Below are 18,134 nucleotides of genomic sequence, written 5' to 3'. Positions count from 1 at the left end.
GTTCTGACACTATGGATTCCTATTGGAAACTGCTGGGTTTATCTAGTGAATCATGTGTAGCTGTTTGCATGCTTAACAGTAGTAATATGTATGGCACCCTGAATCATCCTGACAAGGATCTCACATGCCCACAAACATGGCTGTAAACAGTCCTGTTGCTAAACAGCCCAGCCTGCAGGCAGGAGCAGTAGCAGTGGTCTATCACCTGGGTGTGTGTATCGCTGGTTTTGCACATCGCACAGCCAACAGCCTGAGTGGGATGTGGCAGGTGTGGTGCGGGGGCCCTGGTGAGCCTCACTCATCTGTGCCACAGGCCAGGGGAGTCCTCAGAGGTGCTGAGCCAGGTGTGAGAAAGCGAGTGACAGGTGCCATCCCTCCTTTCATGTGTGGCCTAAGGGCTGCTCACATAGGCCCTGCTGAGCCTGGAGCAAGGAGACAGCTGCAAGGGGCACGGGAGCCCCACAGGGCATGACTGCTCCTCCCCTCACCCTGGGCAGGCTCCTGCTCACTGCTCACGTGGCAGTGGGAGGTACAGCAAACACCTGCAGTTGGGAACTGGTCTCCAGCCCTGAAAGTCCAGTTTGCATTGCTGGGAGGTCTGCTGGCTCCAATGTGACCTGCAAGGTGCAGTGTTCACCTGTGATCTGGCAGACTGGGGTCCCAGCTCTGCACCACACAGACTCCTGTGTGAGCTGGTCGTGCCCTCCTCTCTCTGTGGCCCAGTCCTTGCCCATAGGAAGCGAACCCTGCCCTCAAACCCCAGGGCTCTATGGGGAAGCGTGCAGTAAGCTGTGCACAGGGAGGGAATTCCATGGCTGGCAACTGCCTCTGCAGGCCCCTGGCCTGGGATGGGACAGAGGTACAATATATCTAGCTGCTGCTGTGTGAACTTCCCTAACAGCAGGGCCAGCAAGCCCCACGCAGATGGGCTGGAGAGACCTGCTATGTTCTTTCTGTTAGCATCAGAACCTGGCCCCAGCTCAGATGTGCCCTCGTTCTGGAGTCCAGGCCATTCGCATTGGCTGTGACTTTGCATGGCTGCACCTTCTACAGTGGGAACATGGAACAGGCCTGTCCGCACCAGTAGCTGCCTCCATGCTGCCTTTACTCATGCAGCTGGCTTGAGAGACAGAGTTAAACTGTACTTTCACTGACACAGAGAACTCTGTTGGCTTCAAGGCAGGGTACCCAGCAGCATCCCACACTGGCAGGGCCCCAGTGTCTGACAGCTCTTGGGAGTGAGTTCTCTCTCCAACCCTGATCTCTGCTGACACTCTGCCTGCTGCTGCAGTGATGTGCTGTACGCAGCAGGGGGTGCTGTGCCAGATGAGCCCCAGCTCTGTTGTCCCAGCAGCTGGGCAACTGGGTTAGAGGGACTGGCCCTTTCCATTTCCAAGAGACCCTGCCCAGGCAGGAGTCGAGATGCTGACACAAAAACCCTGCAGTGACAGCAGTGGGTACTGATAACATGATGCAGTTGTGGCAGCGCTACCTTGCCAGGACCCTGCACTGGGGGCCAGGAGCATGATGCAAACAATAGAAATGCAGAACAGGGCTCCAGGGACCATGCGGGGAGGATGCGAGGCACTGGCAAGCCTTGGCACCACAGCCTGCGCTAGTAAACAGCCGCACACTCTTCCCTTCTCCCCTCTGCCTGGGGAAGGAGCGCTCAGGCACAGGCAGGGCTCTGTGCCCACAGGGACAACAGTGGGTTGGGACCCAGGAAGGAAAGGAGGATGGAGTGAGGAAAGCATGGAGAAGCCCTCAGCTCCACAGGACAGAGGGCTGCAAATGCAGGAGGAACTCAAAGGAGAGGAACACAGGTGCCAGGAAGGCAGGCAGAGAGACCGCAGGGCACAGACATACGGAGGGACAGAACTATGCCTCATGTGGATCAGCCCCTGGGCTTCAGGGAAGGTTCCTCAGGTCCCCATTGCCTACAGACCACCCCCCACTGCCCTCACCCCCTTCTGCACTGAAGCACTTGGGCTGGGCTGCAGAAGGGGAGAAGTCATAGGAGTCCCATCAGACCCTGCTGTGCTTGACGCTTAACTGGAGCTCGCCGCAGCCAGATACATCTCCCGCTTCCCAGCCCACATAGTTACACCTTTCCCTTAGCCTGGCCACTGTTTCCCAAGACATGCCAGCCCACTGTTCTGCCAGTCCCCCTGCATGCAATTATACCACTGCTGCAGCCCCTTGCTGGCAGGCACAGCTGGGTATATCAGGGCAAAGGGCTTTATGACACAGCACAGAGCCTGGATCCAGGCCCAGCACTCACTGCCCCCCACACACTTCACAAAGCCCTGGCACCCACCGGACCCTTCCCCTGGCCATGCTCTGCCAAGGGCTGGGGATGTGCTGGGGGACAAAGCAAAAGCCCCTCTTACCTGTGCCTGGCTTGGCTAAGACCTGCTCCACCTGCTGCCTGAGAGCGATGCGCCACCCGACACCTGGCCTCAGCACAGCGCTGACACCTGAGCCAGGCTCTCCAGTTACAGCTGCTTGCTAACAAGGCACCCACACCTATCAGCTCACCTGGCCATGACATCACTCCAGAGGCATCAGCCAATCCTGGGGCAGAGGCTCCCATTTCTCCTCACTAAGACATAACTAAACATTAGCCCTGCCATGGGCATCACTGGCCCACCACCTTTCTCTTGCCCATCTGTGGCTAGGAGTCATGGACAGGCCCCAGACTCAGGCCTGGCTGGGAGGAGGCTGGGTGGAGAGTGCTGACAAGGCAGGGAGGCCCTGGGGCAGTTCCACAACCCTGTTTGTGATATATACTTGCTGATCAGCAGGAAGCTCAGCTCAGTGCAAGAGCTGGCCCCTGCCCTCAAAGTGGCACCACCTGCACCTGGGGAAGGGGCACAGGTATCACCCTTTGCAGTGGGCACCAGTTTGGTGGAGGACACAAATGCATCATATACCTGGACTTGAGTAAGGCTCATAAGCCAGTCCCACATACTAACCCATAAGCAAACCAGAGGAATGTGGGCTAGGCACTCTTAGTGGTGGGTGAGCACAGAACTGGCTGAACAATTTCAAGCAGAGTGTAACTATCAATGGGTCAATGTCAGAATAGTAAGAAGCCTCCAGCAGGGTTACATGGGGTTTGTGCAGGGCCCAGTGCTGTTTAATATGCTTGCTAATGACCTGGATGTGGGAGCAGAGAGCTCCTGGAGCAACAGGCCTGGGAGAAGCTGCAAGCACTTTGGAGGGCAGGAGCAGAATTCTAAAGGATCTTACACAGCCAGGGACCTGGGCACAAGATAGGAATGGAGCAGAGACAAGTGCAAAGTGCTGCACCTGTGGAAGCAACACCCAATGCAAAAATGCAGATGATGGGAGAACTGCCTGGGCAGGAGTGCTGCTTAGAAGGAGCTGGAGGTCCTGGTGGACAAGACGCCACAGACAGGCTAGACATACACTGCACAAAAAGGGTGCACACGCTTAGGGGCTGCACTGACATAAGCACTGCAGTAGTACTTGGTGCAGGCTGGGCTGCTGCTGGGTACTGTCCTGGTCACTGCAATTTCAGAGGGAGTCAGAGACCCTGGAGAAAATCCAAATGGCAGAAGTAGGGAGGACTGAGTGCACTGACTCACATCACACTAAGCCCCCAAGTCAGTCAGACCAATACATAATACATGTACTGACCCTGCTAAGCCAGAGAAGGAGCTGGGTTAGACACCACTTGATTGCCTGGTTCAGTCCTGGTTCAGGCTGCCAGCAGGGCAATGGCTGCAGTGTTAGGGAGTGAATAGCAGCATGATGAGGGCAGTGCCATGCTGATGACAGCCCAAACATCCCTGGTACCCTGGACAGCAGGTCCTACAGATGCTCTGCCAACACTTAGGCCCACTTCATCTTTGTTAGCTGACAGTGTCCATGGGCTAGACTGGAAGTCGGGAGCCCAGCACACACGCTTCCTCTATTTGCACTCAGTACTAGACTGCACTAGCTGATGGGGATGGCAAGAGCCAGCTGGCATCCAGATGCTTAGGGCAGGAGTGGTAGGGCACTTGGCTAGGTTGGACATGTACTGTCAACATCATAGTTGGGGCATCAGTGGGTGGAGAGCTGGGAGTGTCCCTGCCCACCTGCATGAAAATGAACTGGCAATGTAAGCCCCTGGAGGCTCCCAGACACCAGAAGTATCTCCCCACTGAGCCCAGTGGGACCTGCTGGTATGTGAGCTACAGGCTGGGATGGAGCTGACCCCAGGCAAGGCAGGAGACTGTGCCAGGGAGCACTGCAGCCACTGATCAGAGAATGGGACTTAGAAAGGGGCTTGGCAGAGTAACATGGCTCAGCCCCCTGCCTGGCCTATGCAAACAGAGCTCTGAGCCCCTCTGCCCCCTCCATGCATGATGGCCAAACCTCTCTGCACAGCATCCCTCCCCCAAGACAAACCCCAACCCATGGCAGAATGGGCAGAATGGATAAAGCATGTGGGATTGCTGAGTTGGGCAGGCCTTTTGCCCAGATGAGCCAGTAAGGCTCCATGGCCCACATGCCACAGAGCTGCTGGCTCTCCAGCCACCCTCTCCAGGGTGAGTGGACTGCTTGCCAGCAGCACCACTATTCCCAGAATGATCCTTGGCAGAGATATGTGCATCCAGAGGAGACTGTGCTGAGCAAAGCCCTGAAGGTATGGTCTCTAGGGATGGCCTTGGATCATGCACAGGCCTGAACAGCCCGTGCTGTCTGCCTGCACATGTAGAAGCAAGACTGGCTGTAACAGCCTCAGGCCTGTGGGGCAAAAACCCAGCAAGTCTACTGGGGAGGCGAGGGCTGCAGCAGCCATTTGTTCTCCATGGTTTGTACATGGGAAGGCTTTCTAGGCATTTTGTATGTACCTTGGGCAGGTCTAATAGTAACAGGGCTCTTCTTTATGTGGGAGAAGTAGCCACCAGGCCTCTGCAGGGAGTAGCTTTCAGGGAACATGGGATGCAGAGGTGTGAGCACCACCCCTATCTCTGTCAGGAGCTCCAACATGCAAATGTGTTTTGCATATTGGTATCTGGGCCAAACAGAGCCCAGGAGCTGCAGCCATCAGTATCTAGGGATGGCAAAGTGCTGCCTGAGCAATGCTGGAGCTAGGGTGGACAGGGTCCGTGGGGTGGGCAGAGCCTAGCCAGCTATGTGCTCCAGGCAGCAGTGCCCCCTGGCCTAGAGGGAGAAGCGGGGGCAGTGCAAGGCAGATTGCATTACAGCCTCCACTGCTGCCATCCTATTCTTGGGATTTGTTTGCTGCCTGGCCCGGCGGGCTCTCACCACCCTGTTGGCGGCTCAGTTGTTGGTGTCTCTTTCCTCTGTATGGTGCTGAAAACAGGCATGTTCAATTGTTAATGACCCTGCCGCGGCAGGATCATTATCTGGGCAAGTGCCGACATTGTGCAGGTAGCGATTATGCAGGGCCTGGCTTTAGTAACCCTCCCTCCTGCGGATCCATTTCCAACCAACTGATACTCCCCTGCCTGCTGGCCATGGGGCTCACTCCATGAGCTAGGTAGTTTTCTCCTGGAAGTGACACATCCACTTGACCCATTGGCTGTGGGGGATGCTCTCCAGGCCCACTACACTGCACTGCACTACACTACATGGTGCACTGCATTGCTCTCAGCCTGCCCTCAGGGCTGCCTGCATCTCATTACTACCATTGCCCATGTTCAAGAGATGAGATCTGTGGTGGGAGGCTCCAGCTGGCTATGCCTAGTCTGTCTTGCTCAGAGGGAAACCCCCTCCTCTCTCCAGGCTGGAGGTATTGGGAAGGTACTAGCTGGTGCTGCACTGGCTCCAGGTCTGCTGCGCCACCCGGGGGTCACATTGCAGAGAAATGGGACACTCGTGTATTTATTTTCTTGCAACGCTATCTGTGCTACACAATCCAGGCCCAACCAAAGGCTTGCACTGCCCATGCTACTTGGCATGCAGCAAGGCTCCTGATTGAATCCAGCCTTGCTGCTTTCTTGCGCCCACAGGCATGCACACGACGCAAAGTGCCAGTTTTGGCCCTGCCTCTCCCTCTCCTTCTCACTAGTGTTCACCCCCAGTGTTTCCATCCCAATAACAGATGAGGAAGAGAGAAGCCATGGAGATAGTTTGAGCCCTTATCCTGCTGTTCCAACCCTTCCCTAGGCCTCTCACATTGGCAGGGCTGTCCATCCAGACAGGCAGGCACCGAGGCAGAAGTATTTCCCTGCTACAGCCAGCCTGAGGTGCTGTGCTGGGGGTTGGGAACAGCTGGGGCATTTGCTAAGTAGGAGGACAGGCCAGAGCCTTAGCCACCCTCAGAGCTGAAACCAGCCCCTCCCCGCCTGACAACCCCCCTCCAATTAAGCAAATTATAAATACAGCCATCACAGTTTCCAAACTGCAGCCCTGGCCAGAAGTGGCGAAGACGCAAGAGCTTCACAGAGCACCTATTGTCCTCTCTGGCTCTGCTGCTCCCTGGCAGGCTATGACAGCCACAGAGCCATGCTCCCCATGCTCACTGGGGTGCTGCCTTCCTAGGGTACCTCTCCCACCCCTGGAGCAGAGTGAGAGTGTAACATCACCTGTGCACACTGAGAAGGCCCTGGTCCAGGTCAGGATTCACCTCCCACCCCCATTAATGATGGATCCCCAGAGAAGCAATTACTGCTGCTCCAAACTTTATCGCATTGCAGTGAGCATCCTGGGAGAGCCCCCAGCCCCAGGCCCCTGGCCAGACCCTTCCTGGATCCTACTGTAGTGCAGCCACTGAGCCCAGACAGTGGGAAGTGAAAGCCATCTGCCAGGGGCTTTGCTAGGATGCCACCCTGGGGTGCAGTGCAGCGCAGCACAGTGCAGGGGGTTACCTCTTTCTTCAGCACCTCACTCTCCACGTGGCGCAGGTTGTTCTTCATCTGCACGTAGATCTCTGCCGTGTGCTGGGCCTCAGGGGGGCTCGGCGCGGGGTAGCTGGGGGGTGGGGGGGGCAGCCTGGCAAGTAGGGGTGGGGGAGGTGGTGGGAAGCTGGGGGGAGGGGGTGGAGGAGGGGGAGGGGGTGGGGATGCCTCGCTCAACTTCTTGTCTGCACCCGGCCGGATCTCAGGGTTGAGCATGTCCATGTACGTCTGCATGTCTGTGATGGTTGTCGTGGCAATCCCTGTGGGGGAGACCAGCCTGTCATGGTGGCTGCGGTGGGAGCCATGTGCCTGCACCCACCCCAGAGTAAGACCCTCCCAGTACAGAGCTAAGGCTGCGAGGACAGGCACTGCCACTGCTCCCACCACCTTCACTGACTCCCAGGAGAGTTTCTACTTCAGGCTACCCTCCAGGGTTTTGAGGGGGTGGAGGAGGTACTGACAGTGCGAATGCCAGGACAGGGCCTCGGAGTCACCCTGTCAGAGCCCTGTGCACTCCCAGGGCCTGGCCAGCTAGGGAGTGTGGGGCACACTGGGGCAGCTTGTATCTGTGTGGGTCTGTGCAAAGCACAGCTAGGGGTGCCCTTGGGTTGGGCTGAGACCTGCCTTTCACCAATGGAAGGGTGAAGTGGCTCGCATGCACGCTTCAAGCAGAATCGGGGCAAAATACCACTGGCAGCATCAGCAGAGACAGCTGGAAATGTGTGGAGCCTTCTGGCTGCTACAGGGATGGAGTCTGCCTCTGCATAAGGGGCTGCAGGCCCAGGCCCTCTCTGGTAAGCTCTGTGCAGACCTGGTTACCCCACAGCCTTCCCGCTGAGTGAAGATAGTCACTGGGGCAACTCACTGCCTTACAAAAACTCCTCTGGGCAGGGGCCCCTTCCTCCTTCTGTCTGCAAATGCAGCTTGCAGCGAGGGCATGGCTAACCAATTGCAGGAACCTATGCCTGAAGAAGGGCGATTGCGTCCGAAAGCTTGCTAGTAACTTTTCCCCAAGTACTCAGTTGATCTAATAAAAGATACCACATCGACTCGAAGAACCTTGCCTGATTGCAGGAACAGCACTCAGGAACGTTGAGCAGGACACTGGCCATCTGGACCAAGTAGTTCACCCCAAAAGAGGGTTGGCCCTTGCCCCCGTGCCCTGAGATGGGGCTGGAGCCAGGCCAGCAGTGATCCAGGCAGAGCACTTCCACCAGGGGGCACTGGTGTTGCCCATCAATGCCCCCCAGTGGCTGCAGCCAGCAGCCAGCCAAACCCACAGGTACCAGGCTGGCAGCAGGGCCAGACTACTGCTGCTGCTTGGCACCCTGCTCTCTCTGAGACAGCAGGGCCTCCCTGGGCATCTTTACCAGTTACAAAGAATACTCAGACTGTAGCAGGCAAGGAGAGCAGGTCGTGGTATATCTTTCCCTGCAAGGCAGCACTGGGAGCAGTTCTATTTCCCTGGCAGGCACTGAGGTCCCAGGAATGAAGACTCATTTCTGCACTCTCTGATTAAGACAAAGGGGGAACTGGACAGGCACCACCGGCAAGGTGCCCTGCCTGGCAGCTCCATCTGCACCTGCCCAGACAGGCCGCTTCCTCTGCCGGCCACAGGCCAGGAGAGCTTTGTTGCTGGCCCCTGTTGTTGCTGTGCTGGGGCAGGCCCCAGCCCTGGACTCAGTGCCTTCCCATCAAGGCTGGTTTTTTTTTAATTTCATGCCTCAGGCCAAATTAGCCAAATCAGTTCTGAATTCTATCGACTGAGCAGAGCTCGGTAGTTCAAGTCTGTGTGGCACTACCACCTGGGGCTTCAGATACTCCTAAATCTATGGCAGACATCCTATGTGCAGGCCCCACGCTTGGAGAACTTGGAGTTCAGATGCTCCCAAGTCTCACTTTCACTTAGTCAAAAAACCAAAGCAAGCTTGGGAGAAATCCTCCATCTCCATAAAAATAAAGCATGTAACCAAGATCCTCCCATTGGGAGGCTATAGTAGATTCTTATAGGGGTGCCTGCCCACAGTGCATTGGACGAGTCTCCACTCTTAACTACACAAAGACATTCAAGGCGATCTTGGCCCACAAAAGGCCAAAATCCCACATGCAAGCCCCTGTGCAGGGAGCACACTTGATCTGGGCCAAAAGGCTGAGAAGCGATTGAGAAGGGCACAGGAAAAGAAAGTGCTGCAGCTGCTGGATCCCCAGGGAGTCCCAGAGCGGGGGTAGTGAGACCAGCTCAACCAATTGGATCATGGGAGGTTGGAGGTGATGTGCCATATGCAGATTCCTACATCCTGACTGGCTGCCACCCACAGCAGCACCCTCCACCCCACATCTCCATAGTGCGTGCTGTCTTCTGTGGCACCAGACTGGCCAGTAGGGAAGCAGTTCAAGGGACTTCTTTGCATGGTCTCAGGAAGCGGCAGGATCTGGTGGCACACCCATTGGCTTACTGTGATGAGCCAGTGCTCCTTTTGCTGCACCAGCCCCTTGCGCCTCCCTCCACCCCCCCACACCCACCCACTCACCATGGCTGTGGGAGGGCCAGGAAGGTGATTTGCATATGGCTTTCCCTTTATGTTGCATGCATGGCCCTGGATGCTCCTTTTGCCCATGCCTGCCCCCCATGCCACCCTCTGAGCCCCAAGGACTCTGCATCATATCCCAAGGCAGTCCCTGCAAGCACAGGGCAGGGGCATCCTGGGACTTACTGGTGCCTTGGCTGGCATGCTGGCAGCCACGCTTCTCGCCCGTGCTGGACTGGCTGGAGTTGCAGGAGTCATAGTTGGACAAGGTGCTGGTGGGTGACCCGATGTCAAAGTGAGCCTGCTGAGCCGACATAGTGGTGTTGGGTGATGACATGCCTGAGTCAGGCTGCTTGAGCTCCAGATCAGCAGAGGGGTCACGGGACAGGACGCGGTGCTCCATGCTCTGCAGGTCCAACAGGCACTGTGTTAAGTCCTGATAAGTTCTGCCCAGTGGCTCTTCTACCTGGAATCTGCTGTCCTGCCTTATTGCCAGCAGAAGGACCTGGGAGCACCTCTCCACTTGGCCCCCAAGTGAAACAGCTGTGGAGTCCATGCACTCCATTAGTGTGGGTGCACACAGGACCAGGGAGGGTCCAGCTCAGAGATACCTGAAAGCCCCAAGAAAGTGCTTTATCACTCAGGTCTGGGAGTCAGGACCTGAGCCAGGGCATGTGGTGCAGGGGTCTGGATAAAGGAGTCTGGAGTCACAGGGGCATGGCTACACTGATTGTCCCTATGCTGGGCCCTGGGAGTCAGGCATGTGCATTTGTAAGTGGGTGAATGAAGAGTGAGACCAGCATCTCCTTTCCTTAAACAATTTCCATATCTGTGAGCAGCCCAGCCCTCTTCCAGCTGTGACTGCCCCCTTCCATCTCAGCAGCTGACCCCAGGGTGAACCTGCCAGCCCCTGTCTGGCTGCAGCCCCTACAGGAGGAGCTCCCTGGCCTATTCCTGAAGCTCCCTGCCCCCCTGCCCCGGAGCTGGGAGATGGGACTCATGCTGCCCCTGCTCCTGACTCACCGGGTCATTTTGTGCTTGTGGGCCTGCTGTGGTGCAAACACTTGTTGAGCTCATTGCAAATTGCAGCCCTGCTCTCCCTTGGGGCCATTGCAGGCATCCTAGCTATTCAGGGCATCCCAGCTGCATTCATTACTTGGTGGCTCCAGCTGCCAGGTGTTCACCAGTTCTCATAATGAAGGAGCCCAAGGGAACACCATTCTGGGACACGGCATCCCTTGAGCCCCAGTCTGTCAGAGTTGAGCGGTAGCAGGAAACACAAACCCAGGGCTGCTCAGCTGCAGCCTAATGACCTGCACCCTCCCCTGCAGCACAGCAGGGCCCGGCTTCTGGAGTGTGAGTGGTATGCACCAACCTCTAGCAGCAGCACTCGGCAAAATGGTACCTGGAGGCAGTCAGCAAGGCACTGGCAGATCAGCTGCCCTGGGTATCATGAAAGCCAAGGAACAGAATGGGCTGGCAGAAACCCAGCGAAGGACAGTGCTGTGCACTGCACCCGCAGCCTGCTGCCCCCTGGATCACCATGCTGAGTGGGCTTGTCCCCACCTCCTTTCTGCTCTGGCTTTTCTCCCCCATTCCCAGTGTAGCACCTGCCCTATGCCCAGCCCAGCTGGGAGTTAGGAAGGTGTTGGCAGCATGCCCTACCATGTTCTCAACAGTGCGGAGGTACTTGGCACAGTGGTTGTGCCCATTGTAGTCAGCGAGATCGGCAGCTGTATAGCCATCATGGTCCCGCACCCCCAGGTTAACGCCATTCACAACGAGGATCTGGCAGCACTGGAAGGAAATGACAAGAGGGACAACTGGATAAGGGAGGCCTCAGCAGGACACCTGCTTTCAGGCTGTCACCCAAGGCAGTGTGAGACTAGGCCCTGCTGTGAGAATGCTGCATGCAGGCAGGTCCACACCATTGCACTACAGAGGGTAGAGCTGTTGTTCCAAGGCACGATGTCCCCATCCCTCCCACCCCTCCCCTCCCCTGCCTTGCCCTGCCAGAGGCTTTTCCCTGCATACGGCCCAACACCACCCATCCATCCCTCATGCAGGCCCTTGTGCTCTCCAGAGCCCAGGTGCTGTTAGGACAGGCCTGTCCCCATCCCCCAGCATGGCTGTGCCCCCACCCCTGCCCTGCTGACCTCCAGCTCCCCATTCTCAGCTGCATCATGCAAGGGCGTGCCACCCCAGGCGTCGGTGCAGATCTCGCCCCCATGCAGTAGGAGCCAGCTCAGCACTTTGGCATGGCCACGGCTGGCCGCGAAGTGCATGGCAGTGGCACCATCGTCATCCTGCTCCGAGAGGCTGATGTCCGTGAAGCTCATCTGTGAAAGGCCAGAGGGCAGGCAGGAGAGAGGGTGAGTGGCTTGGGACCATCTGGGTGGGTAACACAGCAAGCCGCCCACAGATGCACTAGTCTCAGGGGGAGCCAAGCCCCAGGGGTTTTCCCTCATTCTCCATAAGACTCCCTGAATAGGAGCCTGCCCACAGTAAGACCAAAGGCCCCATCCCTCCTAGAGCCTAGACCTCAGGGGACACTCAGAAGTGGGAGGCTGGTGTCCAGACCTCAGTGCACTCTTCCACCAGCCAGCCTCATGGCCTGTGCTGCCTAGGTGGGCACTCACCAGCCAGACGATGACCGTGTTGTGGCCCATCTGGGCGGCAGCATGCAGGGGGGTCATCCCATCATTGGCGCGTGTGTGGGGATCAGCCGCGCAGTCCTTCACCAAGTACTGGACAGTCTCCAGGTGGCCTTCCTGGCAGGCTAGGTAGAGGGGTGTGGCACCATTCTTGGTCTGTGCACTAACCGTGCTGCAATGAGAGCAGGGCAAGCTGGCTGTGGGTTGTCTGGCACCCTGCATTGCCCCCTCCCCCTACCTGGTCCACCTCAGCCAGTCACACTGACAAGCCCCTGTGCACAATGTACCAGTGCAGCATGCCAGGCACCTCCTCATGACCAGCTACCTAGAGTAAGAGCCTCCTACAGCTGCCAGCTTGTGGAACTGCATCTTCAGCTCAGGCAGTGCAGGGTGTGCTCTGGGTGACAAGGGACATTCCTGCCCATCCCACCACAGGGAGCTAAACAAGATCCATGGTGCTGGGTAGGGCATGGGATCAGCTCAGTACTGTTGAGCACCCCTGGGCCCTGCAGGGTATGGGTGCTAATTACCACTGGGACAACCTCATGGAGTGCCTCTCCACCCTGCTCTGCTCCCCCAGCACTCAGCACACTCCCTGCTTGGTCACACACTCTGCAGCAGGTCACAGTTAATCAGGGCACTTAGGCTAATCTTCTCCCTCCCTCTGGGTGCCTTTGGATGCTGCCATTTAGCAGCACTGTTCAGTAAGCAGCTTAGGCACCAATAAACACAGGGAGGTGGCAGCAGGCCCTGCTCACTGGAGACAAGGGAAGAGGTAAAATGGAAGGGGTGTTTGCATGAAGCAGGAGGCCAGCCTGGTACGGCAGGAGTGGTGCAGCTGGGGCCTGGTGAGAGGGCTGAGACTGAAGGTGTGAAGGCAGGGCATGCCTACTGAAGGCAGTTAAGCAGGTAATACAGACAAGGAGGCAGGTCTGCCCTCACATCCTGCCCTGGGCTCTGTGGGCTCATTGGCTGGGACACAGGGCAGACAGACCCCTTTTCCAGCACCAAAGAGGCCATGCAATACAGAGCAGCAAAGAACTCCAGGTCAAGTCCTTGGTGCTGAAATTCCTGGGGCTCAGCTGAGCCCCACCAAGCACAACTCAGCCCTGGGGCTGAGCCTGTCAGACAGGCAGGTGCACTCAGCTCCTGCTCCTTCTGCTTTTGGCTCACCAGGGGTTGCCCACTCTATATAAGATTGTTTAATATTTCATTCTGAAAGAACAATAAACACTTCAGGGTGTTCTCAAATATGCCCCAGCCCCTTAATGATTGATCCTGTCATTCTGAGATGCTGGCAGCCACAGCCTTCCCCTCCTTGCAGACCACCCCACACCCCAGTGCCTGCTGCTCACCTGCTCTCAGAGCTGCCTCTGCCTAGTGCTTTAGCAGTCAGGTGCCATACCACATAAGTGAGACCTGAGCACTGTGCTGGAACAACTGTGCCATGAGCACTGCACTGGGGGCTGCCCCAGTGCCCAGCCTGAAAGCAGAGAGACAGGGAGTACCCAGACCCAGCAGTGGGGCTGGAGGCCCAGGGCAGGAGTAGGGAGGGACCCCTGGCCTTGTGCCTGTCAGCCTCTGCCTGGTAATTGTAGAACAGATAATAGCACTTGACTTGATTACCTGCTAATTACAGGAATGGTTGCATATTTAAGCTCATAATTAATGGTTTTCCAACTCCAGAACAAGGCAATGGGTTGTTAATCAATTTCGGTAAGGCAGCTTGGAGCTGTGGGATCCCCTCCGGGTGGCCATGTGGGCAAAGTGCTGGGCCAGATGGTGGGGCCTCAGGATTGGCCCCAGTGGTCTCTGCACCAGCTGCTGGCTCTAACTGGAGGGATCTGAACTGTCTTATATACCTGGCTGGTACAAGCCCTTCAGAGCCACCCCATGGACCCTGGATTGTGGGTTCACCCTGCTCAGGGAGAGCCTGGGCCCAGACCTCTCACTGCAGGCATCTGGAAGGGCTATGCCTGTGGTACACAGTGGCAGTGACAGTGGAACCAGACCTGGGAATCAAACAGTCCTGCTGCCTCAGCTTAACAGGCCACAGACCCTAGCCAGGTTGTGTAGCACTGCCAAGCACCACAGGCTCCATCTGGGGCTAAGCTCCACAGTGTTCCTATGGCTGGAATGCAAGCAATGCAGCCATGTGAGCTGGAGAGGGCTGGGAGCAGGAACTGCTAGTGCCCGAGGGAGCTGAGGTGGGCCTCAGCAAGGAGCTTTGGGCAAATATGGTTAATGCACTGCTCAGGTCCAGGGGCTGCTGGACCCAACCCCTGTGCTTGAGCGCTGTAGTGGAGACATGGCTGTACAGCGCTACCCCTCGGTGATGCCCTCCTTCTGGCACATCAGCATGCTCCCTTACAGGTTGGAGCCGCTCTTTCTTCTAGCCCCCAGGCCTGCTGCCATCCTGATAAGCTATATCTCCACACCCCATTGGGGACATGCCAGCAGCTGAAGCTTGCTATTGCTACACAATTTACAGCCTGTCCCTTCTCCCAAGCTCAGTGGCCCCGCTTAAATCATCACTCCCCAGATCTGCTCTATTGTGTTGGGGCTCAGATAGCACCAAAGGCGCCAGGACAATGCTGCCTGTCACTGCAGTGGGTGACAGTGGTGGGCCCAAGACCCAAGCAAGTGGTGGGGTTAGCACTGTCCCACCAGCAAAGGGGCTTGTAGCACGGTGGGACAGGCAGGTGCATGTCAAGGAGCTGAGGCCTCTCCACTGAAGGCTGCTGCTGCCTATGGACTATAGCTTGAGACTCAAGTGTGCAGAGCTGGGGGGCATCCCCAGGACTAGAGGCATCTGCAGTTGAGGGGATTCTTACCTGCCCCAGGCACTCACCCCAGCGGTAAATGGGAAGGGCAGAAGTGCTGGAAGCCCTCCTGAGCCTCCCTGGCTGCCTCTGTTAACTTGGACATGCACCATGTTCCCAGCCCTAGGGCCCAGGGATGGTGGTGCTGCCTCCAGCCAGAGCTGACATGCTTGTAACCGCCAGGGGAGAGTGTCTGAGACTGTAGTCCCCAGACAGGAGAGAGAGCAACCCACACTGGGTCTGTGGAGCTAGACTTATGCTGTGGCTCAGCCTGCAGCTCCCCAGGAACTCAACCTCCTCCCTGCACTCTGCTGAGATTTGGCCTTACACTTTCCCTCAACTCAGGCTGTGCCCCTTGTCCTGCTATCACCCCTGGCCCTGGAGCCTAAGGTCTGCATTCCTCTAGCCTAGTGCCAGCTGGAGTCTCAACTTTGGTGCCAGGGAAACTGCATGGAGCTAGGGAAAGGGCAGCTGCAGAAACTGAAGGAAACTACTGGCGAGATAGACAGACAGGAAGTTGCAAGGGAAGGCAGGGAGTTTGCACTGAGTTCTCCTGCAGAGGGTCACTGCTTATCCTTTGGCCTGGCAGCAGGCTTTGCAATGGTCCCTCTACACCCTCCTGACTCACCAGACCGACTGGCTGCAGGGATGCAGAGCAAGAGCCCTGCCTCCTGTGTGTCTGTATTAGTTTCCCCAGACTAGCTGACAAGAGGTTGGCTGCTGCTGGTTGCTATAGCAATCCCAACAAACAATGCAGGATGGAAAACGGCACTGGTTACCATTGATTGCCATTTGCCAAGCTGATTAAGAATTAATAAGGCAAAGCCTGTGGCAGTGATCAGGTTTAAGAGATGCAGATTAGGGGCAGTATTAGGAGTGCTGCAGAGAATGTCCTCAGCCTTGCCCAGATGGAGCCTCCAGTGGCTGGCGTCCATCAGCCTGTCAGCCCTAGGCCACTGTTGTCCATAATGCCAATTACATTAATTTAGCCACTAAGGTTTAATACAGTCTGCAGGCCTGGCCACAGCATGTGGATAAAAGGTGGAGAGTGGCTGGATAGGCAAGGTTACTTTCATGCCGCTTTGGCCAGTACCCACCTGTTGGCTGCAATGAGTGGCTCATGATGTGGCATGATCTGCACAAGGAACAGCTTTGCAGGGGGGTTCCAGGGAGAGGGAAGGGATCCAGTAGAGACAGGGGGAACCTTTGGCCCATGTCTAGGCCTAAATGGACTAGAGGTTTGCTCAGTGGCAGGACCCTCAGGGATGGATGCTACATAAACACCATGGGGAACTGGCCAATGCCATGTGAGTAGTTGGCCGCAGAATTCTGCAGTGCCTGGCTCTCCAGCACACAGGCACCTGGACCAAGCACAGGGAAGCCAGTAATAAGCAAGAAGCCAGCCAGCCAGAGCTCACAGTGGCCAGTAACCTAGCCCCTGCTGTGAAGGCTTCATCCTGTGCAATGGGACAGGTGGAGGAGATGCCAGGATCCCTAGCAAAGGCACTCAGGCAGCGCAGGCCCAGGGGACCAGAAGAAAGCTGTTATATATTGAATACCTTGTGCTGTCCTGGGGAATGCCCCTAGTTCCAGCCAAGTCCAGGGGCTGGACAGCCCCATCTGCACGTGCTTGGCTCAGACCTGTGGGAGTGCAGCCACAACCTGGCCTGCAGGGAGTGTACTCCATCCTTACACCACTGTTCCATGAGAGCCAGACTGCATGTGCATGTTCCCCACAAAGCCAGGGCCCGGGCTGCTCCTGTGGCAGTGCCTCTTGGTTGCCAGGAGCTGCTATGGCCCTGTTCACAAGGTTTTTGTGCATGGAGTCACAAAGGTAAGGAATAAACTTGGAGCATGTTGCACTGTGGAGGCTACATGCAGGCAAGAATGCTGCACTTGAGCAAGGGAGAGTTGGAAAGGTGTATTAGGGCGGGGCCCACTCACTGTTAGGGGCTGCATCCTGTGTAGGCAGTTCTCCTAAACCCGCACAGCTCAACTTCCATGAGACAATAGCCAGGAAGTAGGGAAGCTCATTTGCCTGTGCTGCCAGCACTTTCTCTCCCAGCACCCAGGTAGCCTGAAGGAGAAGGGGCAAGCACTCACCCTGCACACCAAAAGGTGAGAAACAGGGATGCAACACAAGGCAAAAAGCATGAGAAGCACAGGAGCCATGGGCAGAGGAACAAACTGAAGTGGGTAGGAGAATGTATGGGGAACCCCAAATGAGAGGGGCCTGGAACTATCTCCCACAACTGGCAGCCTGCATTCTAGCATTCCTTACATTTTAAGGCTTTGTAACCAGATCTTTCAGTTTAACACAGTTATTTTTGCTACCTTCTCCACTCCCCCCCCAGGTACACACACACACAATCTCACTTGCACTTCTAAGTTGAACTAATGCTGCAGTAGCCATATCCTGCCAGGTAGCTGGTACCTGCAGGATCAGAGATAGAATTTCAAAGGGCTGAAATGGAGCCCGCCTCATGCAGCAAGCAGGAGGTTCTGTGAACAGAGAGATCTTACCCAGGAGTAAATAATTCATGGGATTTCTTAACTAAAGAGGGCAGGTGAGCACAGCAAAAGTAACTGCAGGAGATGCATAAAATTAAACCATGCCAGGTCTGTGACTCAGATGTAGTTAATTAAAAGCCTGCTTAGCAAAATTCCAGGCCCCATTCTCTGCTGGGCTCATTGGCTGGGGGTCCAGGAGAGCTCTTCCCAGTGCTCAGCAGGGTTTCTGTCCTGTCAATCATGTAGGCTTTGCTGGGTATCCTGCAGTTAAACTAACTCTGCCCCCCACCCCCCAACCCCAAGCTGGCAAGGAATATTGAGCTGTTACATGCTTCCAGCATGCAAGGTGTGAGCTTTGTTTGCAACAGCCACCTTGCACTGAAGTGACTCTGCAGCACTTGTCTCTTTCTCCAGTTTGCCTCTTCCTCTGTGCATGCTCCCCTGTGGTCTGAGCATTAACCCTTCATCCACACATGCCTCCTCCCTGAGATACTGTAGTCTCTTTAGTTTCCATGTATTTACCTGTAGGGGCTAATCTGCTCAGAAGGGTCTGATTGTAAAAGGAAGCAGCATGGGGGGTGGGGTGGAGAGGGTCTCTGCTGCAAAGTCTGCTTGGTGGTGTCCCCATGCAAGCCCAGGCATGCAGGCAGGTGAGTCCCTGGTAGCCCCACTCCCAGCCCATGGAGACACTGACTGGAGTGCTATGACAGAAACTATGGGTTGGCCAGCTCAAGGCATGAG

At 56.4% G+C, this 18,134-nt stretch overlaps 1 protein-coding gene across 4 annotated transcripts in view; it reads right to left on the bottom strand.

Moving 5' to 3' along the window:
* ESPN (espin) overlaps positions 1–18,134 on the bottom strand; it is a 45,373-nt gene that overhangs the window by 18,683 nt on the left and 8,556 nt on the right. For 3 of the 4 annotated variants that reach the window (XM_059716316.1, XM_019498426.2, XM_059716317.1), the window contains exons 3-7: positions 12,046–12,232; positions 11,563–11,745; positions 11,072–11,203; positions 9,593–9,812; positions 6,849–7,138 (exon numbers count right to left, since the gene is read on the bottom strand). In XM_059716316.1, coding sequence (XP_059572299.1) covers positions 6,849–7,138; positions 9,593–9,812; positions 11,072–11,203; positions 11,563–11,745; positions 12,046–12,232 — 1,012 coding nt within the window. Of the gene's footprint in view, positions 1–2,390; positions 2,484–6,848; positions 7,139–9,592; positions 9,813–11,071; positions 11,204–11,562; positions 11,746–12,045; positions 12,233–18,134 lie in introns of those variants that run through there. The other variant, XM_059716318.1, reaches the window with a different exon arrangement.

This window comes from Alligator mississippiensis, chromosome 13 (genome assembly GCF_030867095.1).
Source record: "Alligator mississippiensis isolate rAllMis1 chromosome 13, rAllMis1, whole genome shotgun sequence".
Lineage (NCBI taxonomy): Eukaryota > Metazoa > Chordata > Crocodylia > Alligatoridae > Alligator > Alligator mississippiensis.
Note: the sequence above shows the minus strand (reverse complement) of the source record. Positions and strands in the feature narration are given on the sequence as shown.